This window comes from Cavia porcellus, unplaced genomic scaffold (assembly GCF_034190915.1).
Source record: "Cavia porcellus strain 051 isolate PalLab524CR breed Dunkin Hartley unplaced genomic scaffold, mCavPor4.1 scaffold_31, whole genome shotgun sequence".
NCBI lineage: Eukaryota > Metazoa > Chordata > Mammalia > Rodentia > Caviidae > Cavia > Cavia porcellus.
In genome coordinates this window covers 5,183,300-5,206,901 of record NW_026947514.1, presented here as the reverse complement: position 1 = coordinate 5,206,901, position 23,602 = coordinate 5,183,300, and the positions used below count along the sequence as shown (strand labels likewise).

Genomic DNA, 23,602 nt, shown 5'->3' with positions numbered 1-23,602 from the left:
TCCCACCTGGGGAGGGGTCAGGGAACTGTGCCTCGAAGACCACCTTCAGGTGTTGGCTGCATGCAGAAGATAGTGAGATTCATTATGACGCCCATTCTGGTTGACTATTAACTACTTTTGAAGACCTATAATGTCTCCAATGTTTTGGTTTTGTCGGTTTTGTTCTTTATTGTTTTGTTCAATTTTATTATAACTGATGATATAGGCAATTGTATTAGAGATAGCGGGAGGCATTATGGTAACCATTGTTGATCACCTTGTATTATTACGTCCACCCTTTTGATTTGATGAACAGAAGAGGCTCCCCAACCCCAGTCCCTGCTCCCCACGCAGAGAGCTCAGAGCAGGAGGAGGCTCCAGGAGGGCTTTATTCAGCTAGGGCAAAGTACACACCATCACAGGCTTATTTGTTACTCCTTTTACTAAAATAGTTCAATGTTTTTACCACACTATCAAAAAGTTCTAGTTCTCTCCACAAATCCAAGTGGTTCAGCAGAAGGAGGGGATAGGCGGAGGCTGGGCCCGGCGGTGGCGGGCAGCGGGCAGGCGGCTGCGGGTCTCACCTCCGGGCGGGTCCCGGAGAGGACAGCGCTGCCAGCCTGGGACAGGAACCAGGCGTTCCGGTCCATTTCCCAAAAGCAGCACAAAGATTTTCCCCCACAGTATGAAAAATATACACCTCTACCGTTCTGCAGTCATGCATTTTAGTTTCTTAAAAAAAAAAAAAATCAGTAGTATGTATTTTGTTTCCCGTCAAGTTTCAAGAAAAAAGAAAGGTCACTTTTTTCTCTTTAAACACTGGTGTGTAGCTAATAACTTCTGGATAAAAATGTGCCACCCTACAGAGATATGTGCTCAGCAGATCTGACTCCAGGATAGGCAAGGCCATCGGGCTGGGGCTGCAGGGGAGACCTCCGTCACAGTAGGAATCGCACCATCGTGAGCAAGCGTCAATCTGTCCCTCTAGGCTCAGGTCCACCCAGCCTCCGGGGGACTTTGCTAGAAAGGAGTGGTCGCCAGGTGTCACCCTGAGTTGTAGGCCCCGGGATCCCCACAGTCAGGCCTCTGTACCCAGGAACTCGGAGCAGCTGCTGGTCCTGCCCGTGACTGTGTCTGCCACATGACAGTCACAGACACCCTGGCCCAGGCTGCCCTCCTGAGGGTCCCTAAGCTGTGCTGGCTCGGGGCACAGCAGGAGCCACCTCGGCGGTTGGGGTGGGGAGGGGCCAGGGGTGGCCACCCAGGAACCTTCCTTATTGCTTATTGCAGGGCTGGCCAAGCCACCCTGATCCAACCTGACTCCTGCAGGCTCCCAGGCTGGACCCTCGGCCCTGTGGGCACTGCTCACAGGACCAGTGCCATGGCCAGCAGATGGTGCAGACAGGGACCCCTCACAGCCCCCCGGCACTCTGCGCACATAGCCTGAGGGCCTTTCCCCTGAGTGCGCGGCAGAAGAGCCAGACGCAGGTGCCGTGGGTCGACTTGGATTGAAGGTCCTGGCTGGGGAAGCAGGCAGGGGCCTGACACGAGGACCGAGTCTTTGGGCTCTTCAAGCGCTTGCGGGAAGCTCTGAGCACCACTGGGAGGCCGCAGGTGGCCTGGGCAGCTTGACCTCTCCCAGGGCTGGGCCTCCCGGCAACACCCTCACCCATCACCCCACTGGCTTACAAGGACCATGCACCTAGGGGCATGTCCAAACCCTAGGTCCCTGCAGGGAGGACCGAGGACACAGAGTGGGCTTGGAGAGGAGTGAGCTACAAGACCGCTGAGCCCGGGCCTCCAGCAGCCACCTACCTGGGTGAGCTGGAGAAGGGGACAGAGGCCGTCTGGAAGGAGGTGGCTTCAGACCATGAGCAGGGCCAAAAGGAACCTCATGGCCAGAGAGGCTGAGGGACACACAGCAAACTAACACCACAATTAGCTTGGGCCCCTTCCCTCCCCAGAGAGCAGAATTCACCAGAGGAGCCCTGAAGCTCTGTCCTGCAGCCCAGGGTGCAGCTGGCCACGGACCTGGTCACAGCACAGCTCTTCCTGGCCAGAAGGACAAACAGAGTGTGTTGGGGATGTCAGGGTGGACACTACAGTCAAGCAGCAGCTGGCCTCGGGGAGGCTGGAGCTGACCCCAGACGGCAGCAACCCTGAGCGCCCAGTACTCAGAGGAGGGGCAGGCTCCCACCAGCCTGGACGCAGTGACTCGTCATCCCCACAGGGCCCCAGTCAACAGCGGGGTCCCAAGGTGGAGCCACCTGTATCCGATTTAGGTGCTGGTAGACACAGTCTGTATCCAGGGGAGAAAGGCGTGATGAGGTGCCATCCACTGGGGACAGACACCGGGCACACGTGGCCCAGCATCCCTCATGCCCACAGAGCCTAGCGCAGAGGGCCCGAGGCCATCCAGGCTGCTGGGCGCAGGCAGCAGCTTGTCCTCCCAGTTTGCTGGTGTGTGAGGCAGAGACGGAGGCTTGGCCATCGGTATCACTGCAGCAGCCAGGGCAGGCCAGGTCCTATGTACAATTCACCACGGAGGGGTGGCGTTGTGGCCAGGGTCCGGGCAGGGCCAGGCCCAGGCTGTGCAGTGCGGCCCTACAAAGGCCCCTTGAACTGGTTCCCAGACAGGTGCTGCCGGATGGAGGGCTTGGAGCTGGCGGCGTCTCCCAGCTTCCTCCAGACCACCTGTGGGGGGTGGGATGTCAGAGGAGGGCTTACCCCAGCACCCTGCTGCCCTGCTCTGCAAAATTGCCTACATCCTTGAGCCAATGGGAGGGGAAACGGAGGCTGCAGGAGGCCTGGAGAGGCGGAGGCCCATGGTGTGCCCACTTTTGCGCTCGTGTGGCCTGCAGTAGGTCACTGTCCAGGAGGCAGCACCCACATAGGCCTGATTCCAGTCCTGATAACCCCCTTCCCTGCTGGCTCCAACGAGGTGACAGATGATGATTAGGGGGGTCTGCTAGGCACACCCCGGGCCAGCGCAACTCCCAGAAGCAAAAAGAGCCTGGTCCTGCAGGTCTGTGGGGCACAAGGTCTGACCTGCGCCTCTAACTCCGAGTACTACTGTCAAGGCCAGCAGCCACCAGGGGGCACCCGGGGACCAAGGACCGAAGAACCAGACCTCAGAGGAGCAAACCAATGCTGGGCATGGGGAGCTGGAGCGCTGGGCATGGGGAGCTGGAGCTCTGTCCAGAGCCCCAAATGTGGCACCCCTGGGAAGGGACAGATCTGGCAAGGTTGGGGTCCCTGGGAAGCACAGGGTCCAGAGCCTCCAATACCCCCCTAGCCCACCATGGCCGCGGAGTCCCCTGGCTGAGCAATGGGACACGAATGGCACAGGGAAGGTCTTGACCACCCCTGCCCCGGCTCACGTTGCACATCTCTCGGACAATGGCCTTCTCCTTCTCACTCAGGTCCTCCTCACAGCTGTCCTGGAGCTGTCGGTCCAGGTTCTCGTGCACCTCCAGGACCTGGGGGGATAAGTCCCAGGGTGAGGTGCTCAGGCCAAGGAGTCCTTGACCCTGGCTCTGCTTCCCTGCTGCAATGCAGGCCTCAAGGTCCCCAAGCCACCCTCCCAGGCCCTGTGGGTGGGGTAGAGTGGCAGGCTGTCTCCCCACTCCATGACACTGTGGGCACATGGGACAGCACCCCCAGCTCACAGAACAAGGGATCACAGGGCAAAGCCAGAGAGGATGGGCAGGGGGACCCTGCTAGACCTACTGCATGAGTGACACAGGACTCTGAAGACAGCCACATGGTCCACTGGGACATGGCATCACTGCCAGCCCCCATGGGGCACAGGTAGGGCCCCATGGGACCTGCCCACTGCACCTTGCAGCTGATCCTGACTCGGCAGAGCTGAACATCAGGTCCTGTCCCCACACCTGCCCCAAATCTGCAGCCTTAAGGGCACACCTGTCCTAGCTCGCCCTGGGCCTTAATTTCCCTACCTGTACCACCCCAACTCCCCCAATGCCCATCGCCCAGAGATGGCCCGGGGTGGGGTACCGCCCAGGGCTCCAGAGGCTGCAAAGCCTTACCTTCATGGCGTGCACCACAGCCTCAGGCTTCTGTCCCGCTGAGCCGTAGCTTGGGGGCGGAGAGGGCAGCTCAGGGACGGGGCAGGCTGGACCCTGCAGAGAGTCACACGTCACCCGGAGGGCTCCCCGCTGGGCAGAGGCAGCTGGGAAATGAGCTCTGCTTCCTGTCAGGATCCCTGAGACACCTTCAGAGACCCAACAGGCGGCAAGCAGGGGACTGGGGCTGTCCCCGGCGTCCTGCCCAGCCCGCGCTGTTCTGCAATGCGGTCACACCCGTCCGAGTAGGTTGTGCAGCCTTCCACCTTGGATCTGGTGGCCAAGGCCTCCCGAGCCTGGACCTCTCCTCGGGCCTCCCCCACAGCTTAGGGGACATGGGAACACTGGCAGCTCCAGGGTGCCAGTCCAGGAGAGCCAGGTTGGCAATTTCCTTTGGCCCTGCCCTACCTCACCAGATACCAGGCAGGGTCCTGGGGCCCAAGAAACACAGAGCCCTCGGGATGATCCCAGTGCTGCCAGCTCAGACTGCAGGGACCCCAGGGCCTGAAGTGTGGGAAAAGAAATAAGGATGGGGAGGAGGTGGGCTTCCTGCCACGCTGCAGCAGGAGGCCTGCGCGCACTCCTCAGACCGGCCAGTAGGGGGTGCCAGAGACAAGCGTGCTCGGAGGCCCTGATGCTAGGACTCTTCCCCAAAAGCCTGGCCCCGCCCTCTGGGCACCACCACCCTGCAGGAACCCCAAGCTTCTTGCTCTATGGGCAGCCAGCTCAAGACTGATTCGTTGAGTGATGGTGGGAAGATGCTGGGCAGCAGTGGCGCTGCAGCAAGATATACAATTCTCCACGGGGAGAGGGGTGCCCACCTCCGGGGTGGCGGTGGGACCCTCGCACACTTGGCCCATAGTGGCCAAACTCGGACCTGCCCAGGTGCCAGGGCCAGTGTCCTGGACACGCAGCTTGTAAGCAAGGGGTGAGGTCTGGACACCAGAACTGGTGCTAGGAGTGAGCTCAGCACCAAGAACTGAAGACGCGGGTTCCCGAGGCCCGTTTCCCTGGGATGTCCCGGCACGCCCCAGGCCCGGCAGCAGCAGAATGGGAAACAGCTGTGTTGACAGGGCAGGACAGAATGCAGCTCCACAGGGGCTGGGGACGGAGCTCAGCCCCAAAGCACCTGCTTGGCAAATGCAAGGCCATGAGTGCAATCCCCAGTGCCACAAAACAAGAGGGCTGAAGCATGCTGACCTGGGGACAGACACGAGAGGCCACACTGGCCGTCTGAGTCATCTCTGTGAAAGGTCCAGCATGTGGCCAGGTGTGGTGGGACACACCTGTAATCCGAGCACCCAGGAGGCTGAGGCAGGTGACTGACACACACTCAAAGCCAGCCTGCACTGCATAGCAAGATCCTGTCTCAAAATTTCTTTTAAAAAGTTCAGAATGGGCAAATTGAGAGACAGCATACAGGTGAGAGCCAGTAATGAGAGGAGGGAGCTGGGAGTGACTAAGGGTGCAGCGCTTCCTCTGGGGAGAGATTACAGTGTCCTATTTTGATGGTACAACTTTGATTTACTAAGAACCACTGAATTGTATGCTCAGAATAAAGTCAACTGGAAAAACTGTGGCAACCAGCTTCCCTCCTGTCGGCTGGCTGGCAGAAACCACCTCTGCCCTGGGTTCCAGGGGTAGAGAAAGGGCGTGCCCGCCCCTACGGTCACCACTGGGGGACCTTCGCACACTTGGCCCTGTCTTTCCCTACCCCAGTGGCCTTAGGAAGAGCTGCCCGGTGCTGGGGCCAGCATCCCAGGGGGTCCCTGCACCCACAGAGGTCCCCACAGAGGCTGGCTTTGCGTGGACACCCGCCCCACCATCACGTCACAGTTTGCAGGTTGCTGGAGGCCTTGAGTGGGAGACTGCTGGCTTCCCCATCCACCTCCATGAGCAGGCGGAGGGGACCGAGGAGCCGGCACCGGCGGCATCCCAGTTCCTGGAGCCCTTGGCCAGATGGTCAAAGGTGTGTGGGGCTGCAGGCTGCCCGGTAAATATTTGGATTATGTGTCGTCGTGGGCTTGGCTGTCTGCACTGTATAGACAGTGCTTTCCTGGAGAAGCCCTGCAAGAGCCACTCCACAGAGGCCAATGTCAGGGTACAGGGCCCCCAAAGGTCCAGCATGCACTGGGTAGCTCCTTCCTGCATGAGGTGGACCAGGAGGCCTGGGCTCTGCTGTCACAGAGGACAGCCATGTCAGCCCTCAGGGAGCAGCCCCAGCTCAGTGCCCACTGCCCAGACCTCAGACTCCCAAGGCCACTGCCTCTCTCAAAGGGCAGGGACCAAAGCCTCAGTGACCTTCTCAGGGCAGTAACCTCCCCATGGGCTCCTTTGCCTCCGTGATGAAGCCAGGGGACCAGGCCCAGCCCCAGCTCCAGGCCAGCTGGCTGTCCTTGTGGCACAGCCCAGGAACTGATGCTAAGGAGGGGTTCCTGGGGCCTGGACACTACCCTGCATGCCAGACACTGCAGTGGCCTCCTTGCTGGCCCTGGGGGACAGGTCCAGTGGCCCTAAGCCCAACTTCTGGCCCCATCTTCACCACCTGGACCCAACAGGGATTGAAGGCAAGAGCTGTGGGCCCTGTCCCAGCCGCCTCTGTCTCCACCGCTGGGGGCGGACACTTACGTTCTGCAGTGAGTCCTGGTAGGAGGGTGGCAGGGATGACAGATGTGACTCCGAGTGGTAGGGCGAGAAGCCTTTCCGCAGCGTCCGGAACTCTCCCACGCCTGCCTGCCAGGGAAGCAGACAGGAGTCAGGCGGCGGGGCGAGGGGCTCCACTGGGGATACCAGTGCCAGCTGCTCCTTTTCGCGCTGAAGGACCTGCCCTCTCTGCCACCGCTAGTGGCTCCTGGACCAGGCTCACCACTGGAGAGTCAAGGCACCCACTGAGGCCCTGCAAACCAGACGAGTGGCCTGCAACTCGTCTCCTGGCCCAGCCCCGGGGCCTCTGCAACTGGGTCCTGCGCTGGGGTCCTTCGAAGGCTGGCGCCCTTTGCCAACCCCTGGGGCGCCTCAGCCCCTGCCCCAGCAGTTGCCCTAGAATTCAAAGAGCCAGCACAGGGACAGGGCAGGAGGAAGGCCAGGCCAGCAGAGGGGCCTTAGGTAGGTCCCCAAAGGGCAGAGAGCAAACTGCCCAGAGCCAGGGCTGGGGCTCTTGGATGGGCAGGGCTCCCCTTTCACCCCCAGAGCCCAGCGCTCACCTTCCCCAGGTCCCAAAGACTTGGGGCCACACTTCTCCACTTCAAAGGGACTGAGAAACGATGGCTAGCTGCCACCGTTGAGTCCACAGGGACTCAAATGACCCAAGGTCACAGAGTGATGAGCGCTGGGGAGCAGTGGCCCTCAGAGGGCCCAGCCAGCATCGTCAGCACAGGGGGTCCCCGCAGCCTCGGCCATCAAACGGGACTGCCTTGCCCTTCCTGCCTGTGGCCCTGCTTGGCAGGACCCTGCCTGGGTCCACAAGGGCCTGAGAACTGCACTGGGCATGATGGCCTGCGCCTGCAGTCCCAGCTACTCAGGAGGCTGAGGCAGGAGGCGCACTTGGGCCCACGGGTTCAAGACCAGCTTGGCAACAACACAGCGAAGTCCAGAAAATCATCCTTGATTCACAGCAAGCGGGCCCCTCCCACCAGGTACCAAGAACCACAGCATCTGCCCCGTCTGAGCCAGCACCCACTCGGCCCAGCCAGCATCACAGCCACCGGGGACTTCCAGGTGTCCCCACCCAACTCTGCTCAAAGGTAAAACAAAGGGGGGCTGTGGGACAGTCATAAAGCAAGTGTCCAAGCTGAATGTAGTAGCAAACACCAATAATCCCAGAATTGGGAGGCTGAGGCAGATCTCCATGAGTTCAAGGCCAGCCCAAGCTACATAGCAGAGCCCTGTCTCAGAGAAAGAAAGCAGAAAGGGAGAGTCTAAGGGGACCCCTGGGCAGCCTCCAGCCGGTTGTGGCCCTCACCCCATTTCCTGGAGGGAGCTGTGTGCCACAGAGTGGGGTGTTTTTCTAATTAGCAGTGCACAATTCCCAGCCTGGCCTTGGGCAGCATCCCGAGGATCTGCATACTTTCAGGTCCACAGAGTGTGATCAGTGCACCCTGCCTCTGGAGGGAGGGACCCACCGCCTGTCACTCAGCGGCGGTGCCTGTAATGATGCCCCATCCGAATCACAGCCCTGCTGCTCCGAGTGCGTCCCTGGGGCAGCCTCGCCAAGGGGCGGCAGGGACGGCATCGACCTCCACCCTGATCAGGTGTACGTGCTTATCCAGGCCCTGTAGCTGACTTCTAGGGCCAGTGAGGGGTAGCACAAGGGCTGGACCAAGAGGGAAGGGACTCAGGGCTGCGGGGCCACCACAGAGGCCGCAGAGTTAAGGATAGCCCAGGACTCCATTGGCCTGGTTTGGACTGCCTGTGGGGCCTCTGGCTACTCGAGGGACGTCGAGGCTTGCAGGGGCACCCCTGCGGTAAACCCCATGAGCACCGAAATGGGGTGCTAAGCAGAAGAGGCAAAGGACACTGCCGATCTGCCCAGCCCAGTCACCTGGGCTCCCTGGGAGGGGGTTGAGGCTGGCAGCTGGGGTGGGGACCCCTCGAGGGGCTCACCGCTCTTGCTGCTCCAGCACCCTGGGCCTCTCTGTGTACCGGGCGGGATGATGCATGGCAGCAGAAGACAGGCCCTGGGGATGGCCCAGTGTGCCCCCAGGCAGCCTGGCCACAGAGGGTGGCTCACTCAGCAAGGCCAACACAGAGCCTGGACGTGCCCCTCAGTCACAGGTCATGGTGGTGTAGGGTAGCAGGGGCTTCCTGTGGGGTGTGGGATGCCCAAGCCATTAGTACTGTGTTGCACCGCACGGGAGACTCAGCTCGGAGGCCAGGCGTGGCCAGGGTCCAAAGCCACAGCCACACCCTCTCCGGGCAGCTATCCCCGATGTGCAAGCTCAGGACTGGGAGAAGGGAACAGAGAAGAAGCCACTGGAGAGCAGTGGGCAGGCAGGAGTCCCAAAGGGCCCATCTCACATTGCACTGGACCTCAAAGCTGAGCACAGTGCAGGCTGAGCCGGCCCCGCCCCCCAGGTATCATATGGGAGCAGCCCGTGGTGTCCAGGGTCACTGATGCAGGCCCTCAGGGTGCAGCCCATGCATGCCTGCACCGAAGCCTGGCAACTGAGCTCAGAACCGCTAGATGCGGCATGCCTCGGCCCACCACCCCCTCCACCAGGCTGGGAAGCCCACAGGAGGCCGGGTGCCAGGCTGTGCCCAGCGGGGGCAGGTCCTAAGGGCATCCCAGAGCAAGGTGCCGGGGACAAGGACACAGCAGACACAGCACACCGCACGCAGAGCGGCACAGACACTCAGCACCACTGCAAGCCCCTCTCCCACCGCGGCTCTACCTGCAGCCAGCTTCTCGGGTGGCCGTAGGGGCGCGGCAGCTGGAAGGAAAGAGAACAGTGTCACCCGGTAACCCCAACCTCGCCTGTCACCTCTGCCCTGCCTTCCCCATACACCTGTCAGTCCGCAGGGGCCCGAGGGCCAGACCAGGGGGTCCCCGAGACCCCTCAGGGCAGCTCTGCCTCTCTGGAAACACCAAATCCAACAAAGAGGAGTAGGTACCTGTGACCTACCGGGTTCGTGGGGTGCCCATCCCAAAGCTCAGGGCCCCAGCAGCCTCGGGGAAATGCAGTCCTCCTTAGGGGCCTTCAGGTAGGTACCAGATGAGAGCCACTCGCAGATCTCACGCTGGCCTCTGCTCTGCCCTTGGGGTGTCGGTGACCTGCAGGGTCCCTCTCAAGAGCCACCTCCAGCTGGGTTTGCGATTTGTCTCAAATCTCCAGAGACTTCTGGAGTGAACCTCGAGGAGCCAAGGGACTTCATGGCTGACACTGGAGCAGTCAGAGACCCAACGTGTGGTGCAGGACAGCTCCTATCACCCCTGCACAGCTGGCACAGAGTCCCCACCCACATGACCTTGCACCCCAAATCCCATTTTCAGACATGATATGCGGGCCACCCAAGACCCTGTGACAGAGCAAACAGGAGCCAGGTCCCAGCCACTACAGTACCCCTGCAGGGATGTCACTGGTGCAGGAAGTAAGTGCCAGGTCAGGGGGGGCGCTGGGCATGGAGCAGACATGCAAAGCCCCCATAGCTGGATCCCACCAGGCAACTCCCAGCCACCGGGAGCAGTGCACACGCATATGGGCAGGTCAGGAAGGGGCTTGCAGATGGCACACACAGGCCCCAAGGCCACCTAGTCCCTGGTCCTTGTGCTTTCCCAGTCACCCTGGAGCCCTCGGAGTGGCTGGTGGCCCTGTATTACAGATGGAGAAGCAGAGGCCCAGAGAGGTTAGGACAGCTGCCCAATGCCACACAGCCGACGGGTGGCATCACTGAGTCCTGCCTGGCACCTGGCTCCCTGCAGAGGCTTCTTCAGCCTCCAGGGCTGGGGCACAGGAGTGGCACTGCCAGTCTCATCCTGCCCACGTGCTAGATGGCCCATCTGCTTGGAGGCTGGGGAGAGGAGGTTCCCAACAAGGCGGGACAGATTCTGGGGTCCTGAGAAGAAAACAGGCAGAGCTGTAGAAACCCACAGATTCTGCTGCCCAGGAAGGCACGGAGGTGCGGTGGGGTGGCCCACGGGCAGAACAGGGCACACTCAGATGCTGAGCAGGCAGGGGGACCAACCCGAAGCCACAGAGTCCTGCTCAGCCAGCACCTTGGGAGGTGCCAGGACAGCCCCACCCTTCTCAGGGACACAAGAAACATGACTGGGGGGCCAGCACTGACCCCCGCTTCCCCACCCAAAGAGTGAGGCTCACCAGGGTGGTGCCAGGCTCAGAGCAAGCTCACCGGGCCCCTGCAAAGCCCAAGGCCCAAGACCAGGAGAGAGCAGGGTGGACCAGCTCCGCCCAGGACCCCTGGCTTGTTTGGAACAGGGTCCTCCAGTCAGGCCCACACTGCCCAGGCTGGGGGCTCAGCCAGACCCTGCCACAATCTGTGTGATGAAATCTCAGGCCCTAGGAGCTCCGCAGGTAACCTGTTTGGAGATCAAGTCCTTAAAGAGGCGACCAAAGGAAAGGGAGGTCAGTATCGGGGGCCCTCGTGCCATGGGACTACATCCTCAGGCAAAAGAGAAACCAAGAGGAAGGTCCAAAGGCCAGCCAAGGGCAGAGGCCTCAGGGGACACCAGTCCTCGACCTTGGATTTCAGATTCTGACCCCACAGGACAGGAAGCCGTGGTCATCTGCACCTCCCAGTTAGGGAAACTCGGTAGCAGCAGCCAGAGCAAACTAACGGGCAGGATCCCTGCCTCTGTGACTCAGTTTCCCCACTGGTCCTGCAGCACCTGGCAGGACAGAGCCGGTGATGGTGCTGGTCTTTTCCAGTCACCAGCCTGCCCAAGGCCCCGTCCTCATTCATGGAGGAGCCAACTTCTTCACACACAAGGGAGAACCCGTGGATCGGCCCAGCGCGGGGTCAACCCGAGCCCCCAAAGTCGGTCACAGCCACCCCCACCCCAGGCACAGAGAACCTGCAGGAAAAACAGTAACGTGCAGAGCCTGAGATGAATCATCGCTGAGAGAGCAGCTGTGTTGGTGAAATTTTAAAGCCGATGCGAGAAAGAAAATACTAACTGCAGCACGGTAATTCAGCCTGTGAACAACCAGGCACGTTTTTAATTAAAGTTATTTGTGAGTTAAAGCAGCAGCCGCGGGGGCGGGGCGGGCCCCTGGCCACGCCCACCCGGAGCCCGGGGCCCCGCCCCCTGAGGGGTGGCGCAGGGGTCTGGCTCTCACTCACAAGCCGATTCCCTGTGTGGCAGGGAGCCGGGTTTTCACAATTTGAGCTCGCTGACGAAATTTAAATGCCAGAATCATAAAATCTTACATGCCAAAAGGCTGAGGCCAGAGCTTGTCCTCCAAGATTCCCAAACATGGTCATCCAACCATGCGATGACACCTCCAAGGATGGCACGCTCGCCGCCCGGCGGACCTCCCACTTCCCTATGCCCAGCAAGGACAGGGTGGTCAGGGACGCTGGGGGCTGCGGGCCTGGCTGAACCCGGGGCACAGGGAGGAGGCTGTGTGGCCCCATCTTTTTGGCATCCCTATAGGCAGGCCCCTCCTGGTCATCCCTGTACCCTGTACACACACAGCAAATGTATTGCACAATGGTCAACTTCACAAAGTAACCAAGTGCCCATTTTACAGATCAGGAAGCAGAGGTCTTGAGAAGTGATTGTGGGGTCCTCATAAAGCTGAATCCAAAACTGGGCGAGACCAAATCTTCACCCTGTCTCTCCGTCTTTCTCCCCCACCAACGGCTCCCTCACACCCTCGATGTCAAACGTGACCCAGGATGCTCGCCGGCTCTGTGGATGCCACAGCTTCCCTGCGCCCTTGTTGACATCGGGTCAGGGCTGCTCTCCACAGCAGTGTGGGTTGGAGCAGGAAGGCTGAGGCCCTGGTTCAGGGCACTGAAAGTGGCCCAGATGTTTGCTGGGTGGGGGATCCTGGCCGGGAAGACCCTGCTTCAGGCAGTGTCCAGGTGCAGGGAGAGACGGATAGGCCTGGGTGCCCTCCACACACAGCACACGGCCAGACTTCACCTCCTGTTGGGCATCCGCACCTCTGACCAGGACAACCCGAGCTGCCCTCCCCCAGCCCTGGCCCCAATCCTAACTACAAGCTGGGGGAAGCTGGCTCTTGTCCTTGAATCCCACTGACCACCTGCAGCCAGAGAGCTCAGGTCCAGCCAAGAGCTGGTCTTCCAGATATCAGGGGGCCGAACCCACCCCTGTTGCCTGGAGAGGGGCAGGTCCCCGAAACAGCCGGTGCTGTGCAGGCCGCAAGGCTCAGGCCCCATCCACCGCCCACTCTGCACATGGATGCAAAAGGCAGGAGGCTCCTGGGAGGTGGGGGGCACCCCAGGAACCAAGGCAGAGGGGCTGCTGGTCCCCAGGTCTGACACAGCTGAGATGGAGGGTCAGGGGGGCCAGGGGCCCAGGAAAGCAGGCACAAAGGGGTCAGGACACTCCCATGCCTGTGGAAACAGAGCCACCAGCAGGTCCCCAAATGGACCACAGTGCTGCTTCTCATAGGAGACACAGGAACGGCCTGAATCCAGGGCTCAGAAATGGGCAAGAGTCAGACGGGGTCCCAGCCTTCCTTCAGCACAGGCCCATCCTGCGGGCCCAACTGCTGCATGGAGACCTGCTCCTAAGCAGAGGTCCCCAGCCCAGACGCTGCCCTTCTGCCCCTCAGAGTCCTGGTTGTGCTTCTGCCTGCCCCCCGAGCCCTTCCCCCTCCCCCAACAACCATGCACAGATCATGCCACACGGGGCGTGAGGGTCTGGGGCACCCTGCAGCAGGCAAGGCCCTGGAGCCCCACACCTTCCAGCACCTGCAACCAACACTGAACTAAAACCAGCCCCGGGACTTGGAGCACTGCAGGGCGCCCAAGGGTGAGCAAGCCAGGGATGAAAGTCCTGTCGGCCGTGGGAACTGTGCAAACTGTCGATGCTGCTCTGTCCACAGCCCCAGGCCGCAGCCACCAGCAGCCCCAGAGGGTGCTGCTAGCTTCCTGAGCCAGCCAGTGGGCACCAAGCCCAGCTGGTCACCCGGCAACAGGGCCAGGCATCCCAGCTATCCCTGAGGTTGGTTCCCAGAGAAACGCTTTGGGCATCTGGGGCAGCCGCCTGTGGGCCAGCAAGGGAGAGGGGCTGAGATGAAGTCAAAGGTAGGGACAAGAGGCCCAGAGGCTGGGAGCATATCAGCCAAGCCAGCTGGGCCAGGCACCCCAACTGGGGCCGAATATATCCCCCACTCCAGCCCCCACCTGCACCAAGGTAGGTTCCTTGTCCCCTCAAAGTTCCAGTGACACTCTGCAAAACACCTGTGCCCTGGCAGTGGAGAGCCTGCCCTGACCCTCAAGGACCCCATGCCTCACAGCCCAGGCCTGGGCAGGAGGAGGGATTCCAACTGGAATCGGTCGGCAAGCCGGGCAGGCAAGGGAGGCGGCCCTGGTGGATCTGCCCACACCAGAGCAACACTGTCTGTCTCATCACCAGCTCCATGTCCGAGCTCCAGCCTGGGCCCAGTGCCAGCCCCACAGATCTGCAGGCCGCCGGAGGAGCCCGGATTACAGCAGGGATTAGGCTGTGACCCTGCTTCCCAGGAGGCACTCAGGCGCGGGGGGGCAGGGACAGACAGGAGGTCAGGGGCATAGGCAAGGGACCCCAGACACCCCCACCCCGCCCTGCAGGCCGCCTACCTGTGGGAGGAGCTTGTCACCCTCCAGCAGCTTCACCTTGGTCTCCAGCTGCCTGGCGTAGGTGCACGAGGGATCTGCAGGGACAGAGGAAGCAGGGGACATGTCAGCCACCCGCAGATGCATCTGCAGGCAGAACCCAGGCCCTGCTGATACCCTCACTGCCACCATAGTCTCTGGGGGGTCCCTCACCTGCCCGTCCTGGGGTGATGCCTCCCACTCGAGATGTTGCAAGCCACTGAGTTTGCTCCACACCCATGGCCAGGGCCAGCCCAACCCTGGGCCGGAGTCCTCCAGCCCCTCTGCTAAGCCATAGAGAAACTGAGGCCTGAGCTGCCCAGGTAGCACCTCAAGTGCTGGCTTCCACCTGCCCTGTTTCGGAGGAGCTGATTCCACCCAGAGCTCTGAGGCTGCAAGCCACCAGGAGCCAGGCGGCAGGCCCACGCCCCTTGAGACACCTGCGGGGCTTCCCACAGCATGGCCCCAGCTTCTGGCCAGATGGATACCTCAGAACAGGGACAGGGACACCTCACAGACCTCACTCATAACTGCATCAGAAACTTGGGAGAAATCTGACCCTGCCCCCAGCCCCACCCTACGCCACACCGCAGCCCTGGTCCCCTTTCCCCACTGGGCTGGTTGGGACCTGCTGGGGACAGGGTGGGGGCAGAACTCAGGCAGGGAAGGGACAGTGGGCCAAGGTGGACAAGTGCCCCGTCCCAAGCACCTCTGAGCCCCGGACGGCACATCCAGGTACCGCATCGGGTGACCACAGGGTCAGCAGTGAAGGACAGACAACCACATCTCTTGTCATAAGTCGCAGGGCCCAGGTACCAGCTGGGACCTGTCCACAACCACGGCTGTGCCCCCATCTTCTATACTGAGCCCCCACAGGAAGCAGGGTCTTCCTGGGTTTGTGTCACCACCCCCTGATCTCAGAGGCAGCAGTGGTCACCGCAGGGAACTGAAGCTGGGGAACAGGCCCCTTACGCTTCACTGTTCTGGGCTGCTAGCGGGCTCCGGTACAGCTGAGGATGAGCCAGGGTCACCATGTGGGAACGGTGGAGGACCCACCCACAGCCCTGCCCACCAGCGCCCCCGGCCGTCTCTCAGCCTCAGCCTCCAACACGGCACAGATATGGGGGCTGGCAAGGACAGAGGTCACCAGGATGTGTGGGTGCTTCCCACACTGGGGCCTGGCTGCGACTTCCCAGGACCCCTACCCACGCGGGTGCCCATTTCCTGGGCCCTTGGCCCACTACTATGGGCCACCTCTCCCCCAAGTGTACATGGGAACCCTCAAGAGCCCCCTCCACTCAGCCCAGGCCACAGGGCCCAGCAGTGCGTCCATCCAGCCCTGCAGGGCAGCCGGGTATAGGGCGAGGAGCTGCAAGTCAGACCTTCCTTCGGCCGCCTCCCTGGTCATCGCTCAGGAATGTGGGGTTCAGAGACCAATGAGGGCAGCTCCCAGGAGCAAGGCTGGCCCAGCCCACTCAGGGTGACATCTGCCTCTGGCACCCAGCAGCTCAGGTGGGCCCCCACGCCCCACTCCCAGCTCCCTACCAAGCTACAGAAGCAAGGCCCCCACAGGTGAGGTGACTGACCCTGGCCCATTTCCAGGAAGGGTGGCAATAAGCTGACCCGTGGCCTGTCCATGCTGGACCTGCCCAGCCCCAGTGGCTACAGCTGTACACACCCTCAGTTTACACACCATCTGTCCATGCAACAAGGCTGCCACACTGGCCTCACACACAGACAGACCTAGCGGGGAAAGGCTGAGTGTTCAGGACACACTGAGCCCCTCTGAGCCTGGGACAGGAAATGGGGTGCAGCCTGGGATCCCCAGACCCATATGTCCTGCATCCTGTCCACAGGGGCCTCTGGGCAGCAGCAGGTCATGCACATTCCAAAGACCCCCGAGTTAAACACAGACACCCCAACATCCACTGGACCACATGGGGCAAGGGGTGGGGTGGTGTCTCCAAGAAAAGGGACAAGTGTGCTATTCACAGGCCACCCAGCACCCCCAAGCAGCCCCTTGTGTGCACCGACCAGAGGTCACAACCAAAGTCCAAACCCAGGCACCGTCCCCAAGAAACCATCCGCTCAGGTCAACCTGCCCCTGCCCCGCCACTGCAGGGAACAGGATATACGTCAGCCACAGGGTTTGCTGAGGTTTTATTTCAAAAAATGATAATAATAACAGGCTCAAAAGCATCTCTAACCACACAGTCATTCTAATGGAATCTACCCCGAAAAATTAATTTTAATTATGAGGATTGCAGGCAGAGTCACGATGGCCAAAACTGGCAGCAACGATTTGTCCCACAATCACTGCGCGTTCCACCCTGTCATTATGAAAATGATGCTGAGGACCAGTTTCTGTCCCGCACAATACTGAGAAACACTCCAAATGCCAGCGGGGAGGACCGGACCCAGAATGATTTGCCTAACGGCTGCTACATTTAAAAATATCTAGGCAGTGAAATAAATTTAGGGAAAAAAATGTATGTGGAAATATGAGGGAACGAGAGATGTGTTTTCCTTCCTCTCCTTTCTTGTGGTTTTCAAGGAACCCAGTGCTTCCTTTTGTAAACGTGACAATGAACTCGACGGCAGCGCCTGCCGCTTTCCCGCCTGCCCTGCGCTGTGGTCACTGAACTTTTACGGCTTTCACATCTGACCCAGTCCCTACCCAAGCCCGGCTCTTCACAATGCCAGAACTGGCCGGTCAGGAACAGTGAGGGACAATGACATTGAGGGGACCCTCCCGGGGGGCTGCGGGCCCAAAAGGAGCCTGGCTCCCTGAGGTCCATCCTCCCCGCAGCCTCAAAACCTGTGACCTCACCGGGCAACGCCCAGCTGCCAGGCGATGAGTGTGTAATTAAATTAATCCCAGGACTGGCGGTAATGAGAGCTGCAGCCACGAGGGAGGAAGCGTCACCACCCGGCCCAGCTGCTGGCACAGGTGACCACGGAAGGCCAAGGTGTCCCCTTGACACACCCCAGGGCCTATCGGGACAACTCTCCCAGGAGCCCCATCCAGCTTCTGTGTGTCCCACTTCCGAGAGCTTCACCACGCCTGGGGTGGGGTTCCCAGGTCCCTGCAAGTCTGCCAGGTCCCTCCCCACGGGCACTATTTCGGCCCCATCCAAAGACCCCCTGCATGAGGTCCTGCTGGTGACCACCAGGTTAATCTGCCTTTGCAGAAGTGGTGAGACCCTGTGGGAGCTGGACCACGCTGCCCTTCCTGGCCAGGTTTCCTGCCTGGTGAGGTGATGTCACCCCCAGCTTCCTCTCCAGGCTTTGACACATCGATGACAGGAACTAGGGACTAGGCACAGGCCCCTGTGGCCACTCCCGCCAGCCCTCTGGGCCTGGATGCCCCTGCAGCTGACCCGAGGCAGGAATGAGGACCCGGGGCCTCCGAGGTGGCCCCAGGGAGTCCAGGCCCAGCCAAGGAGCAGGGCAGCAAGGTGGGAAGGGAAGAGGGCAGCGCTGTCCTGGGGAGTCACCTGCTCAGTGGCTCCCAGTGAGTGGCAGGTGCCTGGGCGTGGCCCCCAGGAGAGGCCACAGGAATTGCTCCTAGGCGGGGCGCAGAGGCATGTGAGCTGGCACTGAGCTCAGAGAGAGAGTGACTTTCCCGCCACTGCAGGTAACCAAGTCTGGGGACCCACAGGCTGATTCCTGCCAGACCCTGCCTTCGCCACTTTCTGTGCCATCTGGGACTCTGGAAGATGCTGACTTTTTCTCTAAGCCCTTTGCCCCTGCATGTCACCAGCTGTGCACTGTGAGGGTGGCAGGGCCCCATCAAAGCAGCCTGCAGGCTCCACAGCCCCTCTGCCACCCGACCCCGACACCTCTCAAGCCAACAGGGCCAGAACGGAGGGCCAGGCCAGGGCCTGCCTCTCGGCCTACACAGCCCTACTAGCGATCAGCAGGGACCTGGGGAGGAGACACACGTCAGGTGCACCAGCGAGGCATCGCAGCGGCCACTCAGCCCTTCCCGAGGAGCACTCCCATCGCCCTGCTGTTGTCTGTCCCTTGGGTGCTGAGCACTGCTCTGCTCCAAGCTGGTGACTCCCACACACCAGCCTGTCCTTCTCTGGCTTTGGGGACCCAAAGGCCCTCAGGGACACTCAAGTTTAATTCCACAACAAGCAATAAGGCTTCACTGCTATGGTGAACTCGGGAGCAAACTCGGGGAAGCTCTGCCCCAGCCCAGCTCATCTGGAATGCTGTCACATGAGGGGATGGGTGGTCAGTCCCCTGAGTCACCACAGTGCATCCTCCTCCGTCTCTGCTCAGGAAACCCAACGAGTCAAACAAAAATCATGAGACCACCACTAACCAGGGGACATGGGAGACAAGAATCCCTTCCCACACTTGGTGTCAGTGTCTTCACGCCGCTGATGGGGCAGGTGACAGTGTCACTCGTGACCAGCAAGGATGTCAGTGCGCCTGTCCACTTCTGGACAGGAGCTGGCCACGCTGGCAGGGCGCCCACCTGCATGGCAGTCACGTGCCACTTCTCACCCCAGGGACCCGCTGCATATGCTCCCTGGCCCTTCTGTTTTCTTCCTGAACCGATCACATTGGACTCTCAAGGGCTGGACAGCGTCAGGGACATCTTAAAGGTTCTCAGGGCTTGGATGGGGGCCTTGGGTCCACAATGCGTGGGCACTGCCAGCTCCTCCCCTCCTCTGGGCCGCCTTCCCCAGGGCCCAGCCTCCTGGTCGAAACCCGCAGCAGCCATAGCACAGTGGCAGGGATGACGGCGAGGCCCGAAGGTTGCAAACACAACTCCGAGTCCAGCGAGGCAGCAGATGGACCCAGGCCTCTCTCAGCATAAAGGAGGCCAGAAGGATACTGTCACTGCTAGACACCCATCCCTGCCATGTGCCAGACAAGCTGTGAACGACCCTGCCGTGCAGCCCTCCAGGGCCAGGGTCCAGGAGAGGGGAGGTGCAGGAGGGTTGGGTGCCCGGACACAAGTGGCTGCGTGCACAGGTGGAGAAGTGACCTGCGGTGCACGCTCAGGAAAGGACAGTCAAGGGCGGCTGGCACGTGGGGAACCACAGGAGGCAAGGTCGGAAGCTGCACCGCAGGCCAGTGAGAGGGACTGAAGAGCAGGAGAGGGGCTCGGGCAGCCTTCCCACGCCCAGGAAGCATCGGGACAGTGCTCGGTGGCCAGATATCTGGAGCATTTCAGATGCACTGAAAACGGGCAATTCCTCCAAGCCAGGCAGCAGGACCCGGGGGTACAAAAGCTCCCCAAGCCGTGTGGGGATTCCAGGCCGAGATGGCAAAACCACGTAGTAGGCATGTGGCCAGAGCACACATGGGGTGTGGCCAGTGGTCCTCTGCACCTGCAGGGAAAGGGCCAGCACGGCAATGGGTCTCCAAGCAGAAAAGAGTAGAACCGGACCCCAACCTCACCCCACACAGAAAGCAGTTCCAGGAAGGCAGGAGAATTCTGTGCAAAAAACAACTTTAAGAGCCAGGTGTGGTGGCACAAGCCTGTCATCCCAGCCCTGGGGGAGGCTGAGGCAAGAGGATTGCTGCAGGTTCAAGACCAGCTTGGCCTACAAAGTGAGATCAAGGCCAGCCTGAACTGCATAGTGCAACCCTGTCCCAAAAAGAGGGGGGAAAAAACCTTTAAGACAATCTCAGCACTTTAGAAGGTTTAAGTAGGAAGACTGCTGCAAGTTCAAGGCCGGCCTGAGCAACTTAGTGAAACCTTGTCTCGAAATAAAAACAGAAGGGACTGAGGACTTGGCTTGGGGCGGGGCACCCATACACAGCTTGGGCCCTCAGTGCCGCAAAAAAAAAAACAAAAAACTAAAATGCTTTTGCAACACATGTGACATCATGGACAAACCTTGATGACTTTGGGCCACAGGAAGAAATCCTGACATCACAGGCCATGCGCTGTGAGACGCTGTTCCCATGAACTGCCCAGAATACAGCCCTCGGCCGGAGACGGGAAGATCAGCGGTGTCCTGGGGCAGGGCCGGGGAGGGGACAGAGTGCCTGACAACCGTGTGGTCTTCCTTCCGGGGCGATGGGGACGATGTGGGGTTAGATGACAGCGATACTGGCACAGCTCAGCGACCAGAATAAAAACCACGACCTGCATACTCACATGTATGTGCACGCATGTACACACACAATCAGTGTACACAGATACAGACATACAGACACATGCACTTATTCACCCAGGGTAGCGTGTGAACTGTATCTCAATAAAGCTGATGTTTATCAGGGTTTTTTTGAAATGAACTTGCAGATAGCAAAGGATGTTTTTAATCAAGAAAAAAACAAACAGGAACTGTCCAACCCAAATGTATGAATATTAAGAATCTGCCTGAAAAATAAAACAAAACAAAACAAAAAACCCAACCCTGCCTGGCAACAGCGATGTGGGCAGTTAGAAGACGCCTGGTCCCTGGGCAAAGCCATGTCCCAGAAGGCACAAATGGCATATGGGACCATTTCACCATACGGAAGCACAGGTGGAGGGGAGTCACTGGCCAGGAACCGAGCGGCCACCATGCAGGTGACCAGATGCCAGCCACATGCTCAGGAGGACATACAGACTGCGGCAGGAGATGAGGCGAGGCTTCAGCCCCAGGGGCCTCGGGGCGACTGGAGAGGAACCCCAGCACCTAGGTGTGTGCACCCGGCCGCAGCCGCCAAGGTCTGGAAACACCTGATGTCCTCCGGGGAGACCAGTGAAGAAATGCTACACCGAGACAAAATGAGGCCAGCCACAGTACCCAAGTGCACGGGACTTGTCTGGGAAACTCAGGGAGTGGCGGGCAGCAAGTCCTCAAAGCACACGGGATGCCACCAACACGAAACTCAAGTCTGTGCCCCGTCCTCCTGCACTGCCACGGACGCCTGCCCGTGCTCCGGGGGGCGGGGAGGGGGGTGGCACTCGGGGAGATGCCACCAGGCACCACTTCTACCAGAGGAATGGAGCCGCACTAAGGCTCTACTGCTGACAGCCTGATAAGGACGCTGGGCAGTGCGCCCTCTTCTCATCGCTCCCCACACTGACCACTTCCTACGTGTTTAGTAATAAAAAGCAAGTCAAGGAGAACCCTCTCGGCAGCCCAAGACCTCCCAGACCTCCTGGTGCCCCGATGCCACCTCCCAGGCTCCGAGTCCCAGACTGCTGTGAAAACAGATGTCCCCCACAGTGGCCTTAGCTGATGCCACCTGCCCCCGAGGGAGCAGCTCAGAGCCACCGAACAGCAGTGTGTGGCAAGTCCTCAGGAGAGAGGTCCTGGGAGACGGAAAGCCACCTACCAGGACCAGGGACCACAGCAAGTCCCCACTCTGTCCCCACCTGCTCTGTGACTTTGGTGAAGCCTGGAGAAGGAGGAGGAGGTGGCTGTGGTACACAGAGATCACAGCAGGGACTCGACTCAGCTTACCCCAGGACAGTGGCCCTGCAATTAGGCAGGGTGGCGAGGACCTGCCTGGTGGGAAGTGACGCAGATGCCACATGGGGATGGCCAACTGGGTATCCTCCTTCAGGTGGACCAAAGTGGGTGGCACTCGCCCTACAGGTCAGGCAGAGCTCCAGGGCTCCAGGGCTCCAGGGCAGGGCGCTCTCCAGAGAGGACAAAGGAAGGCCATCCCATCCCAGGGGGGAAGCTGTGAACGCCACAGGGGCCCGGTGTCCCTTCGGAAGGGGCAATGTGGCATCAGGGAGAAACCCACCCAGGAGCTCCAGGCCACCATCACCCTCCACGCCAGCCCAGGCCTCAGTTTCCCCCTACAATCTTGCTCTGGATAGTCTCCCACTGTAGTCAGGATAATCATATTGCCCCCCCCAAGAGGCCCAGCTTGATTCCTGAGGCTATTGGACATCCCTAGAGGGATGAAAGGGACACTGCCCATGAGATCAAGGGCATGGGTGCAGAATGGGCAGCCCTGCTGCCAGAGACTCTTAAAATGGGGAGCTGTAGCCAGGAATAATTCCAGCACTCAGGAGGCTGAGGCAGGAGGATCATTGACAATTCCAGACCAGACTGGGCTACAAAGTGAGCTCAAGGCAGCCTGAACTGCATAGTGAGACCCTGTCTCAAACAAACACACACACACACAGAGCTTTTCCCAGTTGAGGACAGATGCACCGTGACCCTGGAGGACAGGGCAGGTAACAATCACTCCACCACAGAGGCCCTCAGGTGGCCTCCGGAAGCTGGGAGAGAAGAGAACACACAGAAGGGACACTTCACTCCAGAAGGGAAGGCAGCGGGCTTTTTGCCCTTGTGGACTCTGAAAGTGAAAAATAAAACCCTTAAGTCATGGGGGCCACCAAGGCCCCCGACATGTGTGACGGCAGCCACTTATACGAACACAGGGACAGAGTCATGGCATGTGACTCCAGGTCTCCAGGCAGATGTGGGGATGCAGAGGCACCGGGTCTGCGAGCACTGGCCCAAAGCCTGGAGACTGGGGACCTCACCCCACGGAAGCACGATCCTTCCCGCACCCCGGCTCCAGCTGCCAGCACCCCAGGTACCCTCTCGGCCACCCATGGTGCACTTGCCTCCGGGCTGGGCCACCAGAACCCTTCCTCCACTGCCCTCGGTTCCCTAGGCGCCACCCCGCAGGCCTGGCGTAGGGAGGTCACTGCCCACCTCATGGGGACAAGACCACGTGAGCAGCATCACATGGCATGCGTGGCATTGTGAAGCCAACCTCCCCTTCTCCACTTTGACCTGAGACCTCTGCTGAGCAAGGGGTCCTGGGCCATGACACTGGCCATGGTCCTGATGCAGGACACACCAGGCTGCTTCCCTGAGGAGCACAGGAGATTCTGCCACCCCGGTGAGTCCCAGGGCTGGGCAGGGGCACAAGAGGCACAGGGGCCACACGGATGCCAGAGCCGACCCCCGCCCAGCCACACACAGCCCACTCTCCCAGGCTCTGGGGAGGCCACGCGGGGACTGGGCAGGGGAGCAAGTGGCGGGGGGCAGCTGAGCCACCGGCCTAGGATACAGGGTGGGGGAGGCTGCCCAGGCCTCACCCAGCCACAAACAGAGACAGGAGCCAGGAGAGGAGAAAGGAGGGAAGCAAGAGGAGAGACCCAGGCCAGAAACGTGGGCTGGACACACAGGCGGCGAGGACCAGGAGCCACGGATGCCTTGAACAGCGTCTGGAGGGCCACGGAGGCTGTCCTCAGCCCAAGGCCCCTGCAGGTCTGCTCTGACAGCTACAGGGTACAGCAAACTGGAAGGAGGCCTCCAGGGGGG

The 23,602-nt window shown here is 60.5% G+C and overlaps 1 protein-coding gene across 2 annotated transcripts in view; it reads right to left on the bottom strand.

Annotated features, from left to right (window-relative positions):
* Positions 1–350: 350 nt before the first annotated feature.
* The window catches only part of Ccdc85c (coiled-coil domain containing 85C), a 55,861-nt gene continuing 32,609 nt past the window's right edge, over positions 351–23,602 (bottom strand). Inside the window, exons 2-7 of one of the 2 annotated variants that reach the window (XM_013144839.2) lie at positions 14,334–14,407; positions 9,455–9,493; positions 6,693–6,797; positions 4,029–4,121; positions 3,360–3,458; positions 351–2,673 (exon numbers count right to left, since the gene is read on the bottom strand). In XM_013144839.2, coding sequence (XP_013000293.2) covers positions 2,584–2,673; positions 3,360–3,458; positions 4,029–4,121; positions 6,693–6,797; positions 9,455–9,493; positions 14,334–14,407 — 500 coding nt within the window. In that variant the 3' untranslated portion in view covers positions 351–2,583. The remainder of the gene's footprint in view (positions 2,674–3,359; positions 3,459–4,028; positions 4,122–6,692; positions 6,798–9,454; positions 9,494–14,333; positions 14,408–23,602) is intronic. The other variant, XM_063240855.1, reaches the window with a different exon arrangement.